This window comes from Lepidothrix coronata, unplaced genomic scaffold (genome assembly GCF_001604755.1).
Source record: "Lepidothrix coronata isolate B3197 unplaced genomic scaffold, Lepidothrix_coronata-1.0 Scaffold11, whole genome shotgun sequence".
NCBI classification, from domain to species: Eukaryota; Metazoa; Chordata; class Aves; order Passeriformes; family Pipridae; genus Lepidothrix; species Lepidothrix coronata.
The window spans coordinates 7,334,383-7,362,326 of NW_016690191.1; the positions used below are offsets into that span (position 1 = coordinate 7,334,383).

The 27,944-nt window shown below is 38.8% G+C and overlaps 2 protein-coding genes across 8 annotated transcripts; one reads left to right on the top strand and one right to left on the bottom strand.

Moving 5' to 3' along the window:
• Nucleotides 1-21,480, top strand: USP8 (ubiquitin specific peptidase 8). Of its 6 annotated transcripts, none has more exons than XM_017804971.1 (20): nt 1-131; nt 5,102-5,266; nt 5,931-6,075; nt 6,516-6,601; nt 9,093-9,237; nt 9,856-9,913; nt 10,635-10,779; nt 11,040-11,202; nt 12,188-12,332; nt 12,526-12,746; nt 13,883-14,497; nt 15,582-15,671; nt 16,253-16,333; nt 16,726-16,988; nt 17,617-17,829; nt 18,286-18,496; nt 18,813-19,049; nt 19,643-19,785; nt 20,156-20,288; nt 20,522-21,480. In XM_017804971.1, exons 2-20 carry the CDS (start codon nt 5,163-5,165, stop codon nt 20,705-20,707), a joined length of 3,384 nt encoding a protein of 1,127 aa, XP_017660460.1. In that variant the 5' UTR covers nt 1-131; nt 5,102-5,162; the 3' UTR covers nt 20,708-21,480. The 6 variants fall into 6 exon arrangements, with proteins under 6 accessions (XP_017660460.1, XP_017660465.1, XP_017660466.1 ...); XM_017804974.1 differs by lacking the exon at nt 1-131 and adding an exon at nt 354-373; XM_017804975.1 differs by lacking the exon at nt 1-131 and adding an exon at nt 488-504.
• A 725-nt stretch (nt 21,481-22,205) lies between these two features.
• On the bottom strand, nt 22,206-27,201 carry USP50 (ubiquitin specific peptidase 50). Of its 2 annotated transcripts, none has more exons than XM_017804991.1 (7): nt 26,923-27,201; nt 26,153-26,348; nt 25,558-25,753; nt 24,776-24,964; nt 24,144-24,286; nt 23,093-23,222; nt 22,206-22,473 (listed from the first exon to the last, which is right to left on the bottom strand). In XM_017804991.1, the coding sequence occupies exons 2-7, from the start codon at nt 26,338-26,340 to the stop codon at nt 22,309-22,311; spliced, it is 1,011 nt and encodes a 336-aa protein (XP_017660480.1). In that variant the 5' UTR covers nt 26,341-26,348; nt 26,923-27,201; the 3' UTR covers nt 22,206-22,308. The 2 variants fall into 2 exon arrangements, with proteins under 2 accessions (XP_017660480.1, XP_017660479.1); XM_017804990.1 differs by having other exon boundaries at nt 26,153-26,351.
• Nucleotides 27,202-27,944: the final 743 nt, after the last annotated feature.

A 27,944-nucleotide genomic window follows, 5' to 3' on the forward strand; every position in this document is an offset into this window, starting at 1 on the left:
GGAAGGAGGGAGGGACGGTCGCCGCCGAGTTCCGCCCCAGCAGCCATGGCCGCGTAGCGTCTCCTCGGCAGCCGCGCTCGGACATGGGCCTGCCCCGGGCCGGCGGGCGGAGGCAGCGAGTCCCCGCGGCGGTGAGTGCGCGGCCGGGCAGGCGGGGAGCGGGGCCTGCGGGGCAGCGGCGGGAGGGGCGAGCGCCCTCGGGGGGAGCCCCGGGCCCAGCCCCCCGTGCCGGGGGGGCGGCCCTCGAGGGGCTGCGGCGGGCGGGGACCCGCTTCGGGCCGCGCGGGGGGATCGGGCCTGGCCCGGCCCGGGGCCGGCAGTGTGACCTTGGGCGGTCCGCAGTACCCCGGCCTGAGCCCGGCCGGGTTGGCGAGTGAGTGGGGCCGGGGAGCCGCCGCGGAGCCCGGGAGCGGCCGGAGGAAGATGGCAGGGAAGCGGCGCTTCCCAGAGTGCTGCACTCCTGCGGTGTCATGGAGACTGCCACGGCCCCGGGCCGCCGCAGCGGTATTGACCGCCCGGTTATAAACTTGGGGGAGTTCTCTGCCTCTCTGCGACCTCCCCGGCTTCTTATCACCTCTGCTGTTTGCGTACTCCTTGCAGACGTTCGTTTATCTAAATGAGAAGTGGAACTATTTGTGTTCTTGCATAGATTGAGTAACTTTTAAACTTCCTGCAGAAAACTCAGCATATTTTTTTAAAAGAAACTTTATAATAGCTTCCCCCTCACCTCGGTGTCAGGTAAATTGTTGGATGAAGGAGCTGTCAAAGGGTTTTCTCACTGCGGAGAGAGTCGTTCCCAGGCCTGGCAGGGCAGGTTTGAGCACCTCCATGGGCAGAGACAGACCCGTGCTGTGTTGCTGCCCTGTGCCTGGTGGTGACCAGCACAATGGTGAAAGTTTGGCTACCCTGCGTGAACATAAGGGGCTTGCTGTAAGAAGCCCCAGTGGTTATAATCAGCCTATGCACATTAGGTTACAGAACCAGGGCCTGTAGTATTAACAGTACCAGAGCCTGGAAGAGAGCTAGAGGCCTCCCAGAGCTAAAGATGCTGGTGGGTTTTGTAGGTCAATCATCTTAAAATTCGCTATATGACTAACACTGATAATCTTAACAAAGCCAACTCTTGTGTACCAAATGCAGATAGTAAAATGTAATTCCAAGAGAATTGAGGAACTTAATTCTCATGAGAAACCCATTTCTCATTTACTCATTCTGCTCATTTGTCAGAGACAAAAATAAGTGAATAATACCTTATTACGTACCTGAATTGGTGATGCACAGTACTTACCATGTCAATGTATTTCAGAGTGCGTTAGTGTGTGCTGCTTGCAACGTAACTGCTACAGTGTCATTCCACTTAAAGCTTACTCATATCCTTAGTAAAACTGGCATGATAATTAGATGTTGACAAACCTGTTACCAACAGGTATGTTTCCCTGTCAGGGTAAAACTAATCCATTCCAAGTATGTCAAATGCCCATAGTCATTCAAGCGTGACTTCCCTCATATTTTTGGGATATTAGCCTTGTTTTCAGCACTCCTAAGTACAAAAAAGGAGCCTGAGATAATACTTCAGCTGGGGGTGGAAAAGATCCCAAGTCTTGAATTTGACCTTAATTTTTAAGAAAAGAGTTGACAAGCCTGAAATAGGTTGTTTCTTCTTCGTCACAGGTTGACTAATCATAGATTTAGCTATTATGGCTTATTCAATCTATTGTTTTCATGGTTTTGTGATCCAGTTTTCTTTTCTTGCTGAGAAAGAAGATCTCTCTCTTCTTTAGGGATGTATGAAAGACCCCAGGTGTGATTGGAAGGGTTCATTCATGCCTTAGTGTTGCCATGGTATTCATATAGTGATTCTAAGTGTGGAGGGAAATGAAATGCTCCACAAAAGTGAGCATAATCTAGTCAGTACAGGCTGGAGCAGTGGGATTTTATCCTGATAAAGTGGATGGGATTCTGGTTAGACTGCAATTTATTGCAGCTCCCCTAGAGGAAACAACTCCAGGCCTTGTCCATAACCTGCAGTAGCTGGTCTGTCTCAGTGCATTTCCCTGATGGACATTGACTACTCCCAGACTGTTTTATTTGTGCCACTTCTTTTGCCAGATTCCCCCATTGAGACTAGGCCAGTTAGGAATTGAATCTCTGCAAAACTTGTGTTCAAAATCAGATGGTAATATTTATCTATGAAGGAGGTGATTTGGATTCTGAAATCATAGTCTTCCCCAAAGCCTGCTCAAAGATGAAGGGAAAAAAACTTGTTCATTTGAGTATAAGGAAAAATTAAGGTAAAGCACATCTTGAAATTTCATAGAAGCTTAAAAAGTTTTAAGGGTCCTTATGAGCTAAGACTGAGCAGTCAACTGGCAACTAGTTGTCAGTCTGTAGTATTCAAAATCAAGTTAGGGGATTTTTGATGCATAAAACTGAAAATTTTAGTTACAGTTCCAAAGTTAAGATTCTGTATAGAAGAATGAATTAGAAACTGCGTGTGAAATCTATCATTTTGCGACATAGATTGTATGTAATTCCATTAAGTAGGCTGTTGAGAATTTGATTTTCAAAAAAATTTAGAAAATGTTATTCTTTATCCGTTCTTACTCATTTCACTGCAGCATATTGTGTCAATTATGGTGCTGTGGGAGTTCAAAGAGTAATACCTCATTCATCAGATACTGTGGTTAGAAGCTCATGTTTTGAAAAAAGGTATAGAAATTTCTTTAAATAATAAGTTTAAATAAAAGTTCAGCATTGAACTTTTATTATTATTAAATAAGTTTAAATAAAAGTTCAGCATTGAACTTGCCTGGCAACTTAAAGACCTGCAGTAATAACTTCGTAACCATAGGAAAAAAATGGAAAAGCCCTTTTTGTTTCAGGCCAAAGCTCAGAGTTGGCTTCTATTCATTAGTTCTACACTTGTATAGATGAGGCTCCAGAAGAGCTGCCCTTTTCAAAGTGTGTCAGCAACACTTGAGAATTTACTGAGATCATTAAATGGTTCATCTTCCACATAGCCTTGGGGCTTTTTTGCTCATACGCACACATCACACTAGTGTTATATTCAGATCTTTTTGGACTACATATTTAGTTACAATATTCTGTCAGAACACAACCAAATGCTGCCACTTAAGATTAAGAAAATACTGGTTACATAACAGAGCAAACATTGAAGATATATTTGGAAGGGACTTAAAGCTTCAAAGGAAAAGTCTATTTACAGTTCTAAGGAGAAAAAAAAAGCCAGGTAAAGACATGCTCTGACAGGACGATTAGACAAGCAATGCTAAAATCTTAGTAAGAGTGAAGGCTTTCTTTATAAGCTATGAGGATGTAAAACGTTGTTTTAGGCTAAGAGGCTTTTACACTGGAAAGGTCCTCTTCTTTGGGGCAGAGTGTCTGTATTTTGTTTCTGCTGAGTACAGTTCTTCTAATGAATCATCTGCCTTGTTTTCAGCACCTAAGTGTTGAAAACCCTGAAAGTTAAAGGTGGACATAAGACACCTTATATAGGAAAGACAATGTTTTAAGATAAGTAGGTATGGCATATGTTTTTCATTTTATGTATTAAAGGTAGTATTTGAGGATTTATTATTTACTTTATAGAATTAAGTGGAAATAAGTCTCCTAGGGAGGATTTTTGACAAGTTTTTCAGTTTTAAAAAGTTGCTACATAATTGGAAATTAGCAAGTACAGCATCTATGTTCAAGCAGTACGTTGTCTTGCTTGATGTTCTTTAGTCTGACCTTGGCATGCCAGACCTTAAACCAAAGAACCATCATTAGCCATTTATCTTTATCTTATTTTTGCATTTATTTCCAACATGAACTTACCAAAGGTTTGGGTTAACTTAGTATTGTTATTTGATAACCAGTTCCTAGACCAACAACAGTTAACCCAGTAATACTGTGTGCACTGATGCTTCAAGGTATACAACAGCTCTGTGCCATGGGAAGGGATCACATTGCCAGCTTGGCTTCTCCTTCTTGACTGCACATGCCAACTGCTGTCCTTGCACAAGCTGTGTAGCCTTTCTGCCTCTTCAGCAAGCTGAATTGGCTCAATAAGAGGTTGGAAAAGCACCAGACCAGCATGAGAAAGAGGGAGGGAAATCAGGATCACCTAATTTGGTGGCAGTCAGCTACAGATCGATTCAGTGGGGTGAAACTTCACTCTGAGGTCACTGGCTGATGGTGGCTTTAGTCACACTTGTCATGCTGATCATCACCTTGAGGGTGAAAGGGAAATGCTCTACCTTCATCTTGTCAAAATCCATGTGTTTTTTCTCTGCTAGGAAGTAATTGATTTGTTGGGATCATTTGAGCACCTTTCTTCTAAGGAATTCCCCATAGTTTCTTCAGTGTTGCTCACATCTTAACGTCTCACCACTTACATGTGAGGGAGCTCAGTTCCTCCCCCACCACCTCCAAGGGCTAAAATAGCTTCCTGTGTATTAGATGAAAAGAGTTTTAGATAGACTATCTGCAGGAGACTTAATGGACTTCTCTGTGTCAGATGGGATGATGTAATAGTCCCTTCTAGCCAGCTCTGCTTAACTATTTCAGGGCTACCTGGAGAGCGCTTTCAAATGAAAGCACAAAGACAACAGCACCAAGGAGTTGAAGACCAAGAAGTTTCAAGTTGACTTTACCCATAGCAATCTTGCTTTTCTCAGCTTACTCTTACCAAGACATTAGAAGTCACTTTTCCAAGGGGCTGGTGTGTATTTGCAGAGTACAGAGAAGTCAGCTAATTTTTTATAGTATACTTACTGGCATTTCAGTAGAAAAAATTTGCTGGATACAATGATTTTTCAACATTCTTAAGTCAGCATTTCTTTACTTACTATTTTTTATTCTTTAGTTAGCAGTATCTTGCTGGACATCCTTGATAAATTACCTAGAGTGGTTTCAAACAATTCTGTCACTTTGGGAGGATTAATTTATACTGTTAAGTGTTCAGCCAGTCTGTTGGCATCTAGTGCTAGCTCACATAAAGTAAGATAGGTTAGGTAATAAACCCACTCAGGTAACTCTATAAGTGTATTAAAAGTCACTGGAATATAATTAGGCTCTTCCTACCTCTTCCCCCCTCCAGAAAAATATTGATAGAGACCTCTAAGAAGCGGTACCATCCTAGGAGGGACATAAGTAACAACATGCCTGCTGTGGCATCTGTACCTAAGGAGCTGTATCTCTGTACTTCATTGAAAGATCTCAACAAGAAGACAGAAATAAAACCTGAAAAGACAAGTACAAAGAGGTATATATGTTATACTTGATTTTGAACCGATATTAAAAGTATTAGTGGTTTCGGAACAAATTTGTTGTGGATCTAAGTTTCCTCAAGTATTTCTGTTAGCTTTAAAATCTTTGCTAGTCTTATGTATGGATCTCAGCTGTTGCATTGGAGTGCTTACTGCTTTCAGGAGGTCACTTGACATACTGCCAAAACATAGCTTGGACAGAGCATGATGCCCATGAAGATTTGCATACTTGGAGGAAAGGCTACATAAATGCAAATTCTTAAAAGTTATAAAAACTTCAGCAAATATGTGAATAGAAAATGCTTTGCCTCTAGCATTTTTGGATAATCAACGATTTCATTTTGTCTTACTATGAATTAGTTTCCCCTATAAAAAAAAAGTTATTCTTAGAAGGGAACAGTACTTTTTTCCTTGTCTCAGTATGCTCTTTAATTATGGAAGTCTTTAAATAAGGCTAGTAAACAAGCTAGCAAAAATGAACTTCATTTGGAGGAACATGATTGTAATTCATGTTTAATGAAAAACCTTATATTAAGATGGTAAAATCAAATGCTTAATATATGAGCAGAGGCCGTAAACACTTAATATGGCATGTTGTAATGCACAGGTGTTTGGAGACAAGTCAACAAGCATGTGCTTTATCCTCTTCTTTGGTTTCAGTTATGTGCAGAGCGCCCTTAAGATTTTCAAGGCAGCGGAAGAAAGCAGATTGGACCGAGATGAAGAAAAAGCTTACATCCTATATATGAAATATGTGACTGTTTATAACTTTATTAAAAAAAGACCTGATTTTAAGCAGCAACAGGTATAAAAGCTTTCTGACTGACCTCCTCTGCATTGGTAAAAGTATGAGAAGTACAGAGAGTTACACTAATGCACATTCAAAGGATCACACTGGTATTAAGTAACTGCCTCACTTATGACACTATTCCTTCCTTCCTGTTTTTGACAAGTCTGTTGTTAATTTTTTTTTTACAGTTTGCTTTTAGTACATAAAGTGTATAAATTGTCAAATCTGGGAATATTTTTTCATGGAGAGGTGTTCTTGTCATCTTTCCCATTCAAACAATTTTACTTACAAACTCATGTTTGAGAGGAAAATATTTTGATTCAAACCAGTTCCTTTTGTTGGTATTAATATCATTATAATACCAATTCTCTGTAAATTGATGACTCTGTATATGTACAGAAGTAGGCATTCTTAAGCTGTACTATTAATATGCAATGTGATGCTTGTAATTTTAGGATTATTTTCATTCAATTCTGGGACCTACAAATTTAAAAAAAGCTATTGAAGAAGCTGAAAGACTGTCAGACAGCCTTAAACTCAGGTACGTGAATACAGTTGATAGATAAGATTTTATTCATTGCACCTGAAGCCCATACATGTGCAATTTCAGATTTTCATGCTATTTAGTAATAAGCAATTGCACTTGAGTAGACCATAGATAGCTGAAACTCGAGACCTTTAAACTGTTTATCCCCAGAAGTCTGTTACTAGAAATAATTTTCACTGTCACACACTCCAATAATTTGTCACGTTATACATTATCTCCTAATTCCTGGCAGTTATGATTTGTTGACATGGTCTTCTAATTTTGTTTATTGACTAATAAAAAGAAACCATATGATCTAAATGATACATACACTAGAGATGATCAAGAGCGATTTTCTCCTTAATCATAAGGTCATCTGAAACCAAATCTATTAGTAAATGTTCCTAATAATCAGATATGTTAAAAAGTCCTCCTAGTGTGGTTATAGTTTACCTTTTCTCTGCTATGTGCAGCCAGTATATGCAATACATGGTTTTGCCAGTATGTAACTGAATTGATGCTAATGGACTTTTGGGTACCTGATTAACAGCTGTCAAGTTACATCTTTGTGCCATAAGCCACAAAGTGGTGTTGGTAAGAAGTCATAAGGTAGAGTCTGTCTTTAGATGATATTTAGTGCAGTGTGTGTTGCTTCCAGCCTTGTCTGCTTCTTGCATGCTTAGCAACTCTTTCTTGCCCTTTTAACTTTCTCTCTGCAGCTGGACACGTTTCCCTTCCTGTGTCTCATGTCCCACCCTGCCCTTCCCAAATATTCTTGTGAAAGCATTTTATGCCCTTCCAAGTGCTTAATCTATAAAGTTAAGTTTCAGTGAACAATAAGACTGTAGTTACACCTATATGAAGAGGGACTTTGCAAAGATGTCTCATGATACTGTATATGAAAAAACCTTTAGATTTTCTTTGGTTTTAGTTGAGTCTTACAATTCAACAGAGCTATGATTTCACTGTATGAGTAAACACTGATAGACTTATAGAAACCCCAAATTTAGAGACTTGTTTAGTGACTTTCGGCTTTTTATGAAAGGAAAAGAGTTTTGAAGTTGACACAATAACTTTCAACTACTCTGGGTAAAATGTATAAATATTTAAAGGGAATAGAAATGAAACATGACTCCTACGTAACTACAGAAGTGGTTTCAGGGAAGTTATTTGTATAATTTCTTCCCCAGGCACTAGGCCAGCAAATAGTTTCAATGTTAATTGTTAACTAAAAGTGGAGCTGCTGAAACACCACTTGTATAGGAGCAGGAATACCTACATGAATGACCTACTATGTGCTTCAGAGGTATAAAAGGGGAAATTGATGGGCAAATATTCCATACTGACCAAATTAAACTAAAATATGAAATATGCTTTAGTGTCATTAACTCCAAGTGGGAACAAAATGCTTTATTCTAGCTTACAATGCCTGTGCCAAATTAAGAAGCCTGTTTAAAAGATAAAATTACAGACTTGCTGCTTCCTTCCTGTTAGTGACCAGTTAGTGAAGTAGACTTTGAGGCAGAATTTGATTTAATGATCTAGTTTATTAACACTGTACTTTTTGATACGAAATACAGCTGTATTGTCATTGTTACTTTAACTCTGATGAGGCAACATCTGATTCAAACAAGCAATTGTCAACACAGTTCAGTGTTCATGTTTCACTGCTTGGTTGAGTAATCAAAATCATTAGTTCAAAACATTCTTCTTTGTTTTATGGAACCCTAGTAACCCTTAAACTTCTCAGTTGTATTAAATATAAGCAAATGCTACTTAACAGTGACGTGACTGTACAAACCTCCAGTGGCTGATCTAAAAACTGCAGTTTGGAGGTCACTGGCTTAGAATACCATGATTGTCCTTCCAACAGCAAAAGGCTGGGAGGTTAATTGCGAAGTCTGAGGCTTTATGAGAAGGACAGCAAGACCCAGGTCCATCAAAACTCACGAGTGTACACAGTTCTTGCATTGGCTTCCCTGTAGGTCCAGTGTTTCAAACAAGCACCAGGCACATAATAAGTTGTGATCTGACTTCTCAGGAGAAGGACATTTAGATAACTGAGCTAACTTACTCCTAACTGGCTCCAATGCAAACTAAAATAAAATACCTGGGATGACTGTTGTTATATATTGAAGTTTCCCTGTAAATCACCAGTACTTATCCTTTCCAGTGGGAAATGAAAAACATTTAGTGATACCAAAGCTAAGAATGACCTCAGATTTGAAGAAAAAATAGCTTTACAAGCAGTGGCTATGAAATAGGACTCAAAACAGGATTTCAGAATAGGAAAACCAGCTCAAAAAGTGGGAAAAATAAGATCACACAGTCATGCAGGAAAATGGGAATTGTTGGAATACAAAAACTGACAATACTTTAACTTTCTTAAAACTTTGAATACTTTTTTTTAAATTTCTTCCTGAGGACTTAATGATTCTGATGTTAATAATCCAAGGTTAGTCAATAGCACAATATTAAAAAAAGACTTTTTTCTTTTTTTCGATAGATATGAGGAAGCTGAAGTTCGGAAAAAACTTGAAGAGAGGGACAGACAAGAGCTGCAGAAAAAGCAAGAACCAAAGGATGATGGAAAGAGTTCAGCCAAAAACTCCTCAGAAAGTGCTGTGGATTCCAAAGGAAAAAGCCAAAGGGTAACTGAAGATGTTTACAAACGTTTTAATTCAGTCTGAATATATAGTTTCAATCTAGCATTTGGTCTCTGCTAGTAACTATGTCCAGTTCAGAATCATGGTGGGGGATTTTTTTAGTAATTAGTTTACACTCCCTGTAATCCTTCTTTGACATTTTTTTGGAATATGTTGAGTCCACAACCTCCAAGTCTTGCATAAGATAGAATTTGACTGTACAAGAAAGCTCAGTCTATTTTATACTAGAATTACCTAGTGCAAGAAACCCAAGGTAATGGTAATAAACTGATGTTAAATAAGCTTTTTAGGAGATGGTTGACTTTGCAGGACGTGTGGAAACAAACTTACTTCTCCACAAATACTGCATGAATTTCATCTAGTAGATGATGCTGTCCTAGATTGTATTGCCTTTTTAACTCTTTTCTGTCTAGGCAGAGCAGCAGCCTTGGTATCTTTTTAGTACATTTGTCAGCACATCTTCAGAAGCAGCTTACTTGTGCTAGGTTCCTTCTTGTGTCTTAACAGCCACCAGTTTCCTTCAGGGTCTGTGAGAGTCAGTGTCTGTTGGCCACCTTGGTTCTGAGTATAACATATTAAACTTTTTTTTCCCCCTTATAACAGATTAATGGTGAGAGGAAGCATTCGCTGGAAAGAAAGGATCAGTCTGACAGTCTGAGTGGTAAGAAATGCAGTGCTGCCACAAGTGTGAAAAAGGTCTCCATATGACTGTGTACCAATCACCTAAGCAGTTGCAATTCTTTTAAGAAGTTATTTCACAGAATTTGATGGAATTCTAGTATCCTGTATTTCAGTTATAGCAAATTATAAATTAATTAGGCTCTGTATTGCAGCTATAATCACTTATAACTTAAAAAGCTGTAGTTAGTTTTTCAACTGTTTAATAACTAAAGTTGAACTAGTTCTGAAGTGTTCAAGTTAGAAAGAAAAACATCTCCTCAACTGATAAGAAAAATCTAGGCAAGGCTGAAATATTTCTCTGCTAAATAAGAAATTTTTCCTTTCCCCTCACAACCTTCTGTTTCTTGTTCTTGCAATAAATATGTGAAAATGTTCTCTAGAGTTCTTAACTGAGAAGGAGCATTAGCACTATATATTTTACAAATGCTTGCCTATATAGCTGGATTTAAGTGAGACCACAAAAATTTAAATTGGTTTATCACTGAAATATTCAGTATGGCCTAATTTAGCAGATCAGGTGCTAATCACTACAGCAGTAGGAGCAAAAGGTCCAATCTGTTTATAATGTCTCACCTCTGTGACTTTGTGGGACTTTTTAATTCTATTTCATCTATTTGCAGTCTTGACTGCACCAGTCAGATATCATAGCTATCTCCATTTATAATGTAGCTTCTTATATTTATTTGCTTCTCTATTTCAAGGAGCAGTCACACCTGAGAAACTGTTTGCAATGATGTCGGACAAAAATATTGAATTGCTTATAATGGATGCTCGAAGACTGAAGGATTATCAGGAATCCTGTATTCCAAGATCTATCAGTGTCCCAGAAGAAGCTATCAGTCCTGGGTATGACATAATGTTAAATGATAATGAAATATTTAATTTTATAAAAAATTATATGCTTTTAGTGCTTGTACACTTAGTTTCAGAGTCCCTGCTGTACACCAGCAGGTAAGATGTATCTGGACAGCTCTGTTCTTGCACATACTGACTTCAACACAAAGCATATTTATTTTGTCCAGGCACATAAACATATATGGATCATATGTTGTTGGATAAAACGTTACTTGTACATTTGTTTTTAAATGCATGTTAATACATTTCAGAGTTACTGCTAATTGGATTGAAGCTAGACTCCCAGAGGACTCTAGAGATCCATGGAAGAGGAGAGGACAGTTTCATTATGTTATACTGCTGGACTGGTTTAGTTCTGCTGAAGACTTAAAGTTAGGAACAACTCTTCAGAGCCTGAAAGATGCGCTGTTTAAGGTTGGCAAGTTTCATGGTTTACACTAATCATCTCAATAAATCAGAAGGTCTTAAAGCACCTGTGTTTACAAACTATGTGGAAACCCTAATGACACTTCAGGCAAGCATCTTGGTTCAGTTTTCAAAGCCTGCTTATTTTAATAGCAGAAGTGTAGTCTGAAGTTTCCCATTCCCATACTCGTGCTCTAGTAGAGGACAGCATCTTTTATTAAACAGGTTAACAGCAGAGTAAGGGAGGCTCCAGAAATATTTTGAGCATGGTTAACTTTTGTGCATTATTGAATATAACTTTTAGATAAGTATGAATTTAAATTTGAGCTTCTTCAGTGCAGGGAGTTTATAGACTCTATAGTAAGCAAATGCCCAACACTTTCAAGTCAAACTCTAGCTTTGGCTGTGTTGTCCCTCTTCTCTATAGAGGTGGCTCTTGTGAAAGATCACACATCTTTCTGTTATCTAAACATTCAAGACTGGAGTTCAAAGATAGTTCAGGGAGTTCTCCCTGTTTATTGCTTTACAGAATAGTCTCTGAGCCCTCTGTGCCTTGTTCATGTTCTAATACTGGGGAGGCCCTCAGGAGGAGGGCAGTCTGGAGCCTGAACTCTCAAGAGGTTTTCAGAAAGTTAATGTTGTGCTTTCTAAAGCACTAATCACTCAGCAAACTTAACCAGATAAGAAACTGAAGCAAATATTATAATAAAAATATTTTTCTGCATGGATTGTTATGTGAAGTAGCAATAAGTGGATCTTTCTGTACTGAAAATGTTCACACCCTCTTGTAAATAGAGCCAGGAACCTGTGTTGAACATTCTCCAAACACAGAGAGGATCCCTGTTTTTGCAGCCTCTTTAATTCTTACTTAAAAATCTCAAAAATAACCTCGCAATTTAATGACTAGACACAGAAATTTCAACCACGCTATCAAGCTGTAAAAGTTTCCTTTCTATTTTTAAATCAATTAATTTCAAATTTTTTTTCCATACAGTGGGAAAGCAAAACCATACTGCAGAATGAACCTTTAATTCTAGAAGGAGGTTATGAAAATTGGCTCCTTTGTTTTCCCCAATATACAACAAATGCTAGAGTAACTCCACCCCAGCATGGCAGGAGTGAAGCAGTGACTGTTTCTTGTAAGTAAAAAGGATGACACCCCACCAAGCTTTTGTAATCACTGGATATATCTTTAATTCATTCAGATGCTTTTGGGAGAGCCTTGTTCTGGCTAAAAACTAAATTTTGGGTTGGAACTTGGGCGTTTATTTTGCTTTTGTGTTTTTGCTTTAAGAGCTCTTTTAAGCTTCCCTCCTCTCTCCCCTTCCGCAGTGGATTTTACATATCCATCTCTGGAAGAGCCAACTTCTGTTCCCCCTGTTGCTGCTGTAAAGCCATCCCCAACAGAAGCAATTGAAAATGAAGAAACAGGAGATAATTTGGAAGAGAGACTAAAATCACTTAACAGGTCAAACATACAAGATGCTGCTGTTCCAAAATCTGACAGTTCATTGGTAGTTAATCCAGTATCAATTACAAGAAGTATCCCTGAGGTAAGTTGTGTTCCTTTTTTTTCAGAGTTAATATATAGCAAATCTGTTAGACACCTGCCACACACAGAACTCTAAATCCACAAGCAAACATACTCAATACATTTGTTCAAGCCTTGTACACAAGTATGCTAATACAGAGACTATTGGTGGTCTGTGAAGCCATGGGAACTGATCTCCAGAACTCTATGAACTAAATATACTTAACAGAATTGCAGAACTTTCCATGAATATTTTTATGTGAGCACCTGAGAAATCAAAGGTCACCAGTTGATCATTAATTCAGAAAGTCTATAAGCAAACTTTTATACTCAAAACACATGGGATGAAATACAGGCAGTGCAGTTAGGCTGTGGTTTACCTTGGCTATTCTAAAGATCTGCTTTCTAGCAAATGTATCTTCCTTCAAATAGCAAAATATTTAGGTGGTTCGTCACCCTTGGCCCAGTAGTGAAAGTACAGAGATTTGTTTCTTCCTTTGACATGAATAAAACTTTCTAAAGACACTTTTGTAGAGTTCTTATACCAAAATAGCGTTCCTCAGGAGAGAAGGCTAAAAGCTGTTTACTTTCACCATTCTGCATACAGGCTTAAGTACAGATTTCAGCCAGGAGACGCTAAACTTTAAAATTTAAAGACATTATTTATGTTCTTACCTGAACCAGATGAGTTTATAGTCCATCAGAACGTTCACTTCAGCATCAAAACCAACTTGCTATCCTAGTTCTAAGCCATTCTTAAATACTCCTTCCCATCAAGCAGATCTGCCTTAAGCACATGCTCTGTCACATGATTGAGAGAGCCAAGCCCAAATTAGGCTGCCTGATTTCCCTAGAATGTTCACCTTTGAAAGCTTGAAAATAAAGAGTTGTGGTAATCAGTGCTTAATGCTGTCCTTGTGGTTCTGTAGGGCTTGTGATGATCTCATTGATTATCTCACATCTGGAAGATAAGTGAATTGCTAATTCTGCTAACAAGATCAGATTTAATGAAATTGAAAGATCACTCTCTTTGGCAGAAGTCAACTTATCATGTTTATTCTCTTACAAATCTCACTTAGGAAAACCTTAGCAAACAGAGTGGCAGTAGCTTGTAGTAAATTGTTGTTCTACACTTTGTGTTCTGCACCTGTGTTACAGGTGGATCGTACTAAAAAGCCTTCACTAAAAATCTCTGATGATACCAGACCAAAAGCTCCAGGTACAGTCAGTGACATCCAGCCTGTTGAGAATGGACGAGTGGTTCCAGACCGCTCCACAAAGCCGGTATGGGATGTGAAGAGTGTTCTGACAGAAGAAGAAAAAAGTCAGGTACACGCAGAAACTGCTGCTTTGTTAGAGAAAAACAGGCGGGAAAAAGAACTCCGGGAGAGGCAGCAAGAAGAACAGAAAGAGAGGCTCAAGAGAGAAAAAGAAGAACAAGAACAAAAAGAGAAAGAACATCAGGAGCAGAAAGCAAAAGAAGAACAGAAAGAAAAGGAACACAAAGAAAAGCTACAGCAATCCAAAGAGGAAAGAGAACAGAAGGAGAGGGATGAACAAATAAAAAGAGAACAGGAGGAGAAGGAACAAGAAAGAGCACGCAGAGAAGCAATTGAAGCAAAAAAGCAAAATAAAAATGAACCGGAAAACATTGGTGCAAAAAGGATTGAGACTGACAAAACATCCGTGGAAGAAAGAGAAAAAGGAACTCGAACACCAGAAACGCCGAGACGGGCACTGGGTGATGCATCTCAGACCTTTGTTTCAGGCAAGGTTAGTGAAAAAGAAAATCATCATCAAATGTGGAGTAGTTATGCACTCAGATCATCCTGAATAGTTCAGTGTCAATCTAGAAATTTGAAATACATAATTTGAAGTTTATTTAGACCATTTTTACATAAAAGTAGAGGAGAGAGTTAAAACCAAGACACAAATAGATTTTGGGGTTTTTTTTCCCCAAGACAGCCTTATTTCTTGCTGGTAGGTGGGCAACCAGTACTGTATATTACACTGTTAGAGACAGAATGGTGCTGTCATAACAAACACTTTAGTGCCCCCAGCTGTATAAATGCTGACAGAACAGGATTTTGTTTCCTGGCACAGGAAGCAAAGGAACACCCTAATCTAGTATTTTTGCTGAGAACAGTCCACTTCCAAATCTCTGGGGGATTGTGTCACAGTTTCTTCTTTCCCCATTCTTGAAAAAAATTGCAAAATTTCTCAGAGTGTAGAAGTCATCTGATCATGAAACAAGAGCCATTTGTGAAGCTGAGTTAACAATGGAACACGTCTTTACAACCATTTCTCAAGAACATGCATTAGGATATTTTTCTCTTCTTTTGCAATTGCAGTTGTTATTTGATCAAACTCTCACGCTTGTTTAATCCAAATGCACAAGGAAGCCAAAATAAATCTTCCTGTGGGCAACTTTAGCACAGTCATTCATGAGCTTTTGACTGACAGAGCAACTTCACATAATCCCAAAATGACTGCCTGTGATAAGTTCAGGTTGACTTCACAGTTTGCCTTTTTTTTCATGGAGAGATTTTGCCACTGAGGAGTCAAAGGGAAAAAAGTCTGAAATATATAAACAACTTTCAGGGGGAAAGTAGTGTAGGTGGAACTTCTGTGTTTTATTTGTGAGCTCTTGAAACTGTAATACAACATTCAGCTACAAAAACTATTCCAGTCAATTGCTTATAATATAGAGTAGGAAGAACAAAAAAGACCTATTTTAACCACTTCTTTGTGACACATGCATTTAACAGCCAAAAAAGAAAGTATAACTCTGCTTTATCAGCATTCTTTACTGGCATGCTAGATGAAAATTGAAGCCTTCTCTCAAAATCTTTTACAGCAAACTGGGGTTAAAGGACAACCAGACAGTGGAGCTCAAAAGCCAGGACCCCTTAGAGAGGATTCTGAACAAGATACTGAAAAACTTAAAGTAAATACAAATGTATTGTATGTAGCCAAAATAATCAAGCGCAGATGCTTCATAATTATGTTAAATTCCACCTCATTTCAATTTTTAAAGTCATCATCTTAAGACTGTGCCATGTTTACAGCTGTTTGTTTGCTTTTTTCATTTGCCATATTCATCTGAAAAAATATTTGAAGCTTTCATTAGAAGTCTTGAACTGTTTCTGATGGCATTATAAAGCATTTTACGCGCGTTCATCATCTCACGCACATTCCTTTGCACGCTGCTTTGAGAGGCAGGAAAGCTCATCCTTGTGTGTTTAACAAAAGCACATATCCCTAATATTTCCTAATTCTTTAGGGAAGAAATTGAATTGTGAGACCTTTGTAATACTGACTGTCAACAAATGGGTTTTGTTTAGATTGAGTGATAGAAAAGAGTAGTACTAAATTACTGTTGTAATAAACTGTATTTCCAGCTATAATCAAGGAATTTCTTATAGTACTGGTTTGCATTGAATCATGTAACTCCATAGGGAAGTCACAGGCAGCCTGTTGCTCTGTTTAGGTAACTGTATGTACCTTATACTTCTCTTTGTTTATTAGTCTCAGCGGGAGCCATTAATGAGAGCACGAAGTGAAGAAATGGGAAGGATAATCCCAGGGCTGCCTGCAGGTTGGGCAAAGGTAACTCCTCTTCTGATACTAAAATCAAGTTGCCTTGTGCAGTTTTGTCCTGCATTTCAATTGTGTCTTATTTCTAAGTTAGAACTTGTTTATTTTTCACTCCTCTTCAACTTCCACATGGTTGCTTTCTGAATTTTATTATTATTTGTAATGAAACTAGGAGAATTCATCTGCTGTTCCTGGTATGAAGCCGTTGCTGTTTAATAGACATTTTGGTGAAAGTGCTCCCTTCGAGTAAATCTAATCTATTAAATGTTGAGGCCAGTCATGACTGTTAACATCTCAATGTCTGAAAAACTCATGCACTGTTCTTACAGTAATTTGTAAGTAGGTAAGTAAGTTAATGAAGGATTTTTACTTGGTTTTGAAACTATTTGTTTTTTTTCCCCAAGTTTCTGGATCCAATCACTGGAACCTTTCGTTACTATCACTCGCCAACAAATACTGTTCATATGTATCCACCAGAAATGGCTCCTTCATCTACTCCTCCATCAACCCCTCCAACTCATAAACCCAAGCCACAGGTGACTGTTGAACGAGAGAGAGAACACTCCAAACTGAAGCGCTCCTACTCTTCCCCAGATATAACCCAAGCCATTCAGGAGGAAGAGAAGAAAAGAATTCCTGTAACTCCTGCAGTCAATCGTGACAATAAGTATGTTCTATAATTTATATCACAACTCATGCAATATGATGGCAATATGATGGCACATAGGACTTCTTTCTGTTTAACCAACCAAAATTCATTAATATTTTCTAGTTAGGTTTGAAAGGATGCCAGAGGGATAGACTGAAATTTCATTGCTAAATATTTCATTATGGTAGTTATCTTTGGAGAATCAATGTAATTGTTATGTATTAAAAGGAATTTCAGAGGTCACAGTCCATGTAATTGGACAACAGTTGCTTTTTAAGTTGTGGTATTTGTGTTAACATGCTAAATGCTTGTCTTCTCACAGCTTGTGAAATGCAAAGTATTGAGACTTTAAACTAGATTAAATCAACAGCTAACTTTTCATCTCCGAATTAAATAAATAAAGCAAAAGAACCCCCATAAATTCCACAACTGATGAAGCCTAAAACTCAGCCTCATTATAGGCCAGTGAATATGGATCTCACTTGCATTGATTGGTTTTGAATACTTTAAATGATTGCATTTGGTGACATCTTGTGCAAGGATAGTTCAGTCCCTGGGGGTGGGGGGTGAGGAGAGGGGGTGTCTTGGTTTATGTGTACAGCCTTGTCGAGTCTGAGACTCCTAAAAAACAATTTCTTCCTTACAGACCCATCTGTTACACCAAAGCAGAAATTTCAAGACTCTCTGCATCACAGATTCGGAATCTTAATCCTGTGTTTGGGGGATCGGGACCAGCTCTCACAGGACTCCGTAACCTTGGGAACACTTGCTATATGAATTCCATATTACAGTGTCTGTGCAATGCACCTCACCTGGCTGACTATTTTAACAGAAACTTGTATCAGGATGATATTAACAGGTAACAATCTCTTATCTGCCTTTATATTTGCCAATTCAAAAAGATCACTTAGTGGGGTTGTTTTTTTTTTTAAGTAGAAGAGAAATGGTACCTTTTAGGAGCCTCAACATTTTCAAAATTCATGTGTGTCACCAAATAGGTTTTACTGGACAGTTGTAATTAAACTGTGGTCATCACATTCATAAATACAAGCGTACTAGTGCCTCCTAAAACCAGTCTCTGTATTTAAATAGCAGTTTACAAAACAAGCTGAAAACAGCTGTACCTTCTGTCTTGAATATGGAATCAAATTACAATGCTAATGTAGACAAAAATTTTAGCTCAATCTAACAGACAGTTTTTCTTGGTCTAAATAAATTATTTTGAAATTGGGATAATGTCTTGAATTAAAAACAGTAATACTAAAAAACAGTTATTGGAAGGGCTCACAATTTTTTTTTTGTCTTTATTTTATAGGTCAAATTTCCTGGGGCATAAAGGTGAAGTGGCAGAAGAGTTTGGTGTAATAATGAAAGCTTTATGGACAGGACAGTATAAATATATCAGTCCAAAAGACTTCAAAATTACAATTGGAAAGATTAATGACCAATTTGCAGGATATAGCCAACAGGACTCCCAAGAATTGCTTCTCTTTCTAATGGATGGCTTGCATGAAGACCTAAATAAAGTAAGCAATACACTTGTAACAAATTATATATCTGTCAGATGATCAAGAGAAATAAATTTTAAAAACACCTTCTTATTTTATAAGAAGGTTATGTTACTGCAACTTTGAATAGAAAGAAATGCAAGTATTCAGAATTTAATTAGGAATTTAGTATGAAACAGTATAATGTACTGAAGGGAGCCATGGAAGAAACCTAACTAGATAAGAACTGGATGGCTACACTGAGATGTTTAAATATACTTGAAAATATTTAATAGTATGCTTGCCTATAGATGAGACTTCTGATTTATGTGGTATTTAAACTTCTGTTATCCAGGCTGACAACAGGAAAAGATACAAGGAAGAAAACAACGATCACCTTGATGACTTCAGAGCAGCAGAACTGGCCTGGCACAAGCACAAACAGCTCAATGAATCCATTATTGTGGCACTCTTCCAAGGCCAGTTCAAGTCCACGGTGCAGTGTCTCACGTGTCACAAGAAGTCCCGAACCTTTGAGGCTTTCATGTATTTGTCGTTACCGCTCGCGTCCTCCAGTAAATGCACTCTGCAGGTACGGTGCAACCAGAGAGGAACAGCTCCTGAGGCAGAAACACTTCTCTGGGACTTCATTATGATGTTGATTCTGCTCATCCTCTTGTTGAAGGGGTTGGTCAAAATTCCCATCTAATTTACACTAATGGAAAACATGAACAGATCTGAATCTTCACAATTTTTAATTCCTTTTAAGTTTAAAAAAATAGGTCATCCATTAGAAGTTTTAAAATACAAGCAGGATAGAAATATTGAAGCTGTAGTAGCAGAGAAGACATATAGGATTTGCTTTTGTAGGTCATAGTGTAAGTATTTTGTGGTTTTAAACAAAACACTGTCAATATATTTTGAAGGACTTGCAGCTAATTAATATATTAAAATTAAATATATATAAATTTTATATATAAATTAAATATATATGTAAATTAAAATATACTAATTAATATAGTAACATTTGCTTCTACACTGAAATTTAACTCACTTTTCCTCATTCTTATGAAATTTAGGATGCAGATAATTGATGCAGGTTAACAACCAAATAGGAAACAAACGTTTTTGCTACGCTTTCCTAAGCACCTGCCATTCACAATCTGCATTTGTGTTTTGTTTTAGGAATGCCTTAGATTGTTCTCCAAAGAGGAAAAGCTTACTGATAATAATAGGTTTTACTGTAGCCATTGCAAAACTCGAAGGGATTCTTTGAAAAAAATAGAAATTTGGAAATTACCACCTGTTCTCCTTGTGCACTTGAAACGGTAAGGAAATGGTGATGGATGAAAATTAGGGTGATCAGGCTTTGATGGAGAGTGATTGTTCTAGGACAGTAGCTGACTACTTTTAATTACAGAAAATTATGGATGTATTTCCAGTTGTAATGCTGCAAGAATTTTATTTTAATCTGATGCTTGTTTTATAAAGCTGTAGTTCACAAAGCACTTTTACAAGTGACCTCTTTTCATTTTTTGCTAAGAAACACCTATTAACGTGTTTGTTAACACATTAACAAAACTGGGGGCTTTAATTGAGATCACATCCTGGTTAAATAAGGGAAAACAAACATGCTTAATATTCTTAAGTACCTTGTGAATAACTTGTAACTTTTAATGATGCTTTTTAATTCTCTAGATTTTCCTACGATGGAAGATGGAAACAAAAGCTTCAAACTTCTGTAGATTTTCCATTGGAAACACTTGACCTTTCACAGTATGTTATTGGTCCAAAGAATACCTTGAAGAGATACAATCTGTTCTCAGTGTCGGTAAGTAACCGTGGCACATTTCGAAACTGAGCTGGACTTTATGCAATGACTCAGGGTCACACAGCCTGTGTGATTCATCCAGGTTTCCAGGCTGCCTATCCAGTTGCAGATTAAGCTGTGTTCTAAAAAGATTGATTGGTAGTTAGTAAAAAATCTCATGTTCTAGATTATTTCCCTTACCAGGGAAGAAATGGCAGCTTTTGAGGCCACTAATTCTTTTCTTACCTTCACAGAATCATTATGGTGGGCTGGATGGGGGGCACTACACAGCCTACTGCAAAAATGCTTCAAAACAGCGCTGGTTTAAGTTTGATGACCATGAAGTCTCTGAGATCTCAGCGTCGTCGGTGAAGTCCTCAGCTGCTTATATTCTCTTTTATACTTCCTATGAACAGCGAGCAGTGGATATGGCCACGTAAAGTAGTCGCGGGTTAAGGAAACTGGTTTTCTTTCTATAGGAGCAAAGTAGGCATGGGAATGCATATAAATATGCAAAACTCTGACAGACATAGTCGCTCCCAGGTGTGGGGATGGCTGCAGTAGTGTCTCTGCAAGCAGGCTCGCTCTGGTCCGTAGTAGTGCTTAACAATCAGAAGACTGATGAGTAACGCTTGTGGTAATACTGCCATCTGTGGAACCATTTACAGGCATACTCGCATTACTGTTTATTTAAAAAACAACTATATTTTTAGTCTGCTCCAAAATTAAATTCTAGCTTAGTCATCTGAAATCTATTAACAAGTAGTTTAAAATGTCTTAAAATCCCAAGGCATATCTTGGTTTATTTTTTTCTTTCACTGTTAATGGCCTTTTCACATTTCTAACCTTAAGCTTGATTCTACTGTGAATACTCTAGAACGATGTAAACAGTTAGGAATGTAAGTGTACATATTGATTGCATACTTGCACATCAGAACTATGTATATAATAAAATGTTGTCCTTTTTGTGAGAATCTCTAAAACTCAGAGGATTGCGTTTATTTGCCAGCTCTAAGTAATTGCAACACTACTTAATAAAAAAGCAGAGCTGTATTATTTTTTTTCTGTTAGCTTTTGTCAATATTTGTGCACTTCAGAGTTATTCTAAACAAACAAGATTTTCCTTTTTAATTTTTTAATATAAATTTTCATGTACACATGCATTAAAAACCTTAATGAAGAAATGATTTAAAAATATATCCTGTTAAATGTATGTTTGAGTTTGGTGTTTTCATTACCAGCTTGTAGTGTAATAGTCAGGATTCTATTTAATGATAGTCTGAGTCATAGTCACACAGTTTAAAGGTTCTCCAGGTGAAAAAAAGTACTATTTTGCATAGAACTGATTAGTTTAGAAACTTACTTGAGTTGTATTTTATGTGTTTCTCTGCTGTGGATTTGGGTTAATTTTCCCTTGCTGATTAGGTTGGCATTCAGAAACCTGGCATCATGCATTTTGAGCTTTTACCTGTTTGTGTGTGTCCTGCTGATGGAATTAAGACCAGAATTGATTGTTTTCCAGAAGCCTACAAGCTGCAAAAAAGTTTGCAGTGCTAGAGGAACAAAAATGACATTACTAGAATAATGTCTTTTTCTTTCTTATATATTACTGGTCACTTCATCCTCTGCTTTCTTCTGAAACACACACCCTCCATGCTCTGGTTCTGTGCTTTCGCCTCGGCATCCTACTGTCAGTTCCTGAAAGGCAGCTTAAAACAACATATTATTCTTAACCAGCAGAAAACCAGGAATTTTCAGGTAAGTCCATCTGTATGCTCAACATTTGTGTTCTTTTGAGGGCTGCAAGAGGGTTGTCATGGAAAACAACCATCAGACCTTGTCCAAATGGAGGAGACTCACGTTCCTGTGCAGGCTCAGGGGCTGTAACTGTTCTCTCTAGGAATTACTTCTTGAAAGACCACAACAGATAATCAGTAATGCAAATGCTCTAGTTTATTGATGAAATAGGAGTTGGCTAATGCTGCTGATGAATTCTAGTTGCTGCCCTACTCCCTGTTGGTCTTCAAGGGTCAGCAGATTCTCAATAGCCTTGACAGGTGTAGAAGAGGAGGTAAGCTGTGTCAGTCTGCACTGCAGAATCTGAGATCTTGGTGACCTGGACATCATCAAAGCTGTACCAGTGTTTGGTGGTTGAGTGCTTGCAGAATGCTGTGTAGTGGCCATAATCTATATCACCAGCATGGTTCTGTAACAAACAACACAGTCTGTTCAAACCAGTCTCGGTCTGTCTCCTCACAGGCAAACCGAAGAATTGCCCATCATTTTTTTTGTTTGCACTTGGAAAAGGTGGGAGAGAGGGTTCTAGCCCCCACTGGCCTACAAGCAAGGAATGTTAATTCAAGTAAATGCTTTAAAACAGAGCAAATGGATTATCATTATGCTTCTCTATTTTGCAATTTTACATTTGCAACCCAACTATTAGCCCTGATTTTGGTCACTTTTATAAAAGGGCCCCACTTGCTGTGAGCAGTGGAAAAAAAGAGACCATCTAGTCCTTATTTATAAACAGGATTCATGCAGGACCAGCCTGTGAGTTTATTTTGAGGAGGCTCCAACCAGGCATTATGTGTCAAGAGTGCATGCTTTTAAATTGGGGATGTTGGGGAAGAAGGACAAATGACAATTTCTCTCGTCTTGGTTTACATACTGTTATTGGATTATGTCCATGGCAGGTAAAAAAAAAAGTATACAAAAAGCCATACATTAAAATATAAATCAGTATACATAAAGTCCAAACTAACACATGCATCATCTGTTCCATGAGAGAGAGCATTCCAACTAAAAGCAGGAAAGGCAAAGCTTACCACTACAGCACATAAGCTGTACACTTCATTGTAGGAAAACGTGGAGCTGTAGGGAGAGAGATCCAGATTCTGTAATGGATAGTCGACAGTGGTTGAGAGTTTCCTTCTGTGCTTGTCCTGCCAGGCAAACCTGAAATGAAATTTTGAATGATTTTAAATAACCCTCGACTTACTTTTGCATTGTAGTGGTTGCTTAACTGACTTTCCTAGGGGAAGGGAAAACCAGCAACTGACAACACAGCGTTTGAAAGAGAAAGATCTCTATTAAACTTGGGTTTTACAGTATACTGACAGAAAGTGCACTAAACCCACAAGAGATGTCCAGCATTGCTCTCACTGTGTCCTAAACACTTTGAACTGGACTGCACTGCCGTTGTCAGCTCTTCTCTCATGCCAGGCTCCATCCCTCTTCCCTCTGTAACTTTCAGTACAAACTGCACTTTTAAACATTTACAAATGTGGCCAAGGGCTGCAGCTGGGGACCACAAGTTCTTTGAGCACATTGAGAAAAGCAGATGTTGAATGGAAAATTAAATCATGACTTCAGATAACATAGTTCTGGGAAGCCAAATCATCCCAGAGTAGTTTTCTCTATAGGTGGAAAGTTGTTCAGAAAAAAATCCTTAAGAGTAAATTCAGCATCTGGCCACATGTAGCTAGTGAGGTCTGCTAATCCAGGAGCTCTTACACTGATGCACCTCTCTGTTTAGTATCCTCAGGTGTTTAGGCCTGATTTACTTAAGGGATAAAACCAAAGCAGTGTCTCAGCTGCAGTAATGACAAGAAAAACACTCTGTGTCAGTCCTGCACTTAGAACCCAAATTACAAGCTCTCCCACTGACCACAGGAACTCTGATTCCCAGGGATGTCTGACTGTGAGCTGCTGCACTAATTGTATTTCTGTTACTGCCCATTTAGCTTTCAGGTATCAAAAGTACTAAAAACACTGGTGTGCAGTGATTTTTTTCCTTCTGTGCAAATGCAAGTGACTGTCTTTCACATCTCACAAATCCCAGGAACTGGCCATGTCCTACCCCATTTTAGACTGTACCTCTTTAGGTGAAAAATAATGATCTGCGGTGCCCTGGTTATGGTGGCCTTTACTGTGGCATCTTGGTTTGTTCCACACCAGTAGCAGTGGATTTGGTTGTTCCGAGTCAGTGTGTCTGGCTGAAAGAAGCAGTCAAGACACTCCTGTCAAAGGAAAAAAATAAAATCAAAACCACTTGATCAAACTGATCTCCCTCCACCCCTGAAGATCCTAAGCAAAGTAAGAGATGAATTTGCCATACTTCAGAGCTCTCTTCTTAATTGGAGGTGTGATGCAGCAAGGCTGTCATTACAAATACACTTAAAAGACAAAGCAACCAACATTGGCTTCCTTTCTTCCCCAAGTGAGGAAATACTTGAGTGAAAGAAACCCTCATGGTTGCTATTTAACAATCCTGATGTCCCTCATCCCCTGCAACTCACAAACATTGCTCTTGTAACCCTACCAGCCTCTGTAGTCCTGAGACCAGTGAAGAAACAGCACTTCTCTAAGGACCAGATCCAAGACTATCCATTAGCTCCCAGGAAACCCAAAGTAACTAAAACCCTGCATCTTTTCAATAACATTCACTAGTCTAAGCCACCTCTTCCCATATGAAGCAGAACCCAGCAGGAATGCATTGGCAGTTGTACCTGCAGAGAGCACACTCTCCTAGAAGGGATGGGCAGGGAAAGGACAGTGAAGCTCTCAGGTCTGTCAGTGATGGTGTTGCATTTCAGACATGTGATACCATAACTGAGCTGTCCCTCAAATAACTGTGTTATAATGGATGTGCCACTGCCACTCCCTCTTGCTTCTGCACCAGCTCTGTGTCGGCTTGACTATACAGAAGAAAAAAAAATTAAAATGCAGATAAGCAACTGTTGCCTTCACTGGGTTTTAATGGTTGCTGCCACTGCCTGGGTAGGTCAGTTGTTAGTCTTGTCATAGAACTTGGCTCTAAAATCTTCTTGATGTTTCATACAAGCAGAGTAAGCTTAATTCCTTTCTTCACAGAGAAATTTAACAAAAATATAATAATCTGGACATTTGACAGGATTTAACTGCTTAAAAAGCTCTTTATCAGTGAATCTGAAGAGGAGGAAGATGTGAGGGCATGGATATGTGAAGATCTCAAGCAGATGAGAAAGTAGAACATTGAGCGTGGAAGGAGCAAGGAGAGAGGGAGGTTAGGACAATGAAGCTACAGACAGCATTGTCATTTAAATTGGGGATGCAATTTGATGCAGCATTAGAAGAGAAGCAAATTAATAATTGTGTGTAAATAGGTCTGAAACAAAGGTAGAAAAGAGCAATTATTAGTGGCCCCATCATGGAGTTCAGAAGGGAGGACAGACAATTATTACATGGAATGCTAAATCATGACATGCAGAGGGAATTGCTACAGTCTCCAAAACACCACAGCTGGACTCACCTCCTTGAAAGCCTCGTGGAGCTCATCGAGCACACAGATCAGAAACTCCTGCGCATCATGCTGAGTCCTCCTGCTAAATGTTGGGTATTGCTTCCCAAAGACTGAATGAAAAGCCTCAGGGGAAACATAGTCAAAGTCTCCAAGCCACATATCGGACATCAAACAGCCAAAGGCAGTTGCAGACTCTCCAATCTCCCTTGGAAAAAATACACTTAAGTTTCAGGTAGAGTATGAAAAAACAGTGTCTCTGCCTTCAAACAGGAGCACACTATAGAAACTTGGAAAACACGTGCAGGTACAGCACAGCTCTGACAGCCTGTCATCGGGTTTGAGGGACTCTGCAGATCCCAGGAAGTAGTAGGGATCATGGTCAAGGCAGCAGTGACTGTAACAGGTATTACCATCAAAATGACAAAAGAAGTGTAATGCTGAAGGTACCCAGTGAGGAAACAACCCAGGGTCTCAAAGGACAAGGAAACCAGCTTGTGGTATTTGACTATAACTGCTGGTAGCTGGAGCCTCACACATTCTCATGGCAACATGGATCCTTTGGGAGGAAAACAGCAGTGCCAAGGCAAGAAACAAACCAACTCACGTGCGCAGGGCTGTGTTCCACCTCCCTGAGAGGAAATACTCCACCAGCTGGGGCAGGCTGCACAGGCACTGCAAAACCGCGTTCATGTAGCACGTGTTCTCCAGGTTCTGCAGGCCAGTGAGCCCTGGGTGACGGCTGCTCGTGTCCTCCATCTCTTCCTTGTGGGAATACTTCCATTTCCAAGCCATCCTTCCACCTACTAGGAAAAAAAAACCCCACAGCAGTGGAAATCTAAAATGCTACAGTGTTTTTTGTGTTATGCTCTTTAAAATGCCTCTTCAGGAGGCATTTCCTGCTATTTCAGGATCTTTATAAACTACATACACATTTACTTTCATTGGGCTAATACAGTGGTGAAGACTCTCCATCTGCCACACTAGGCTCTTCCCAAGATGGTGAGATACATCATTAAGAGGTATTATTTAAATACCTGAGGTTTTAGAGCTATTCCTAAAATTCCATTCAGTCTTGGACTTCATATTCAATTACTCAAAATAGCTGCCTTAAGCATTTCACCCTAAAGAATGCATATTATATTTCATTTCTTCTGAGGTGTGGTACTTAATATATTTTCTAAAACCATAGGTTGCAGTCCAGATGCTACTAATAACAGGTTGTTCCTTAGATTTTTGCTATGTTACTTATGTTAAGAAAATTCTAGTAGGTTTTTTTCTTGCTGCATGAGTCTGTCCTGGATGAAACTGTCCCCCATCCCCAATCAGGCAATAGAGAAGCTGAACACAAACACTACACCACCCAGAGGTGCTCACCAATGTTGCTGTTCTTGAATTTTTAGAGGCTGATACTCTATTTTGAGGCAGGGCAGAGAACTTAGAAACCACAGCAATCTCTGTAGAACAAGCCAAGCAATGCCTCGGGTGTTGTGTCCTGTGTTCCATCCTGTCACCCGAGCTATTCCTGCCCCATTCCCTTTGTGATGTCACTTGGTTACGTTGGTCCTCAGGCAGGGGAATGTGCCTGGCCCAACCTGCCTCTATCTCCTCCCTATGTGCCACCCAGAACAGAAAACCTTGGGAAGAGAGGAGCACCCACCCCTTGCACTGAGCAGGGAGCTTCAGCCTGACCCACGTTTATCCATGTCTGCTCATATGCTCTGGTGGAAGGGCAGTGATGATAGTGTTGACCATAAAAACATTCAACTACCTCAAAACATCACACTTAATTAGTCTATTTGTGTTATGAAGATTTTCCTGGGGAAAAGTAAAAAAAAGGGTAGTGGCAGAGAAGTGGCTTTTATTTAGCTAATAAGACAGTGTAGTTAATGTCTGAATGCCATACACAGAAGAGCAGCAGCTTTTCCCTATTTAACATACAATTAGGGAAGTAACAAGTATTCTCAGAAGAGGCCCAGGAAACCATTTTTAAAAATCCCTAATTATTTTACTTGTTAAACTTCAAGCAAAGGATGTCTCCCAGCACTCTTGGGACAGCTGTCACTGCTGTTAATCCCCCCAACTGGTTACCTGCAAACTGAGATACAAAAGCAACACCTCCACACAAAACTACTGAAAATCTGGTCTACATTTTTGTAAATGGAACTGGATATGCTTATTCCTACTTTTTGTGGAATCTGAATCAAGACTTTCACTATTTTAATGTAACATGATACACAAATTCACATAGGTGCTACCTACTGCAAGTTCTGGGGCTGAGAATTAACTTACCATTACTTTCACCACAAAATGCATTACTTGCAAGGTAAAGTGTTAATTGTAAAAAGAAATATTAAATTATCAGAATTTTTTTAAGAAGCATTGTTACGTGTAAAAAA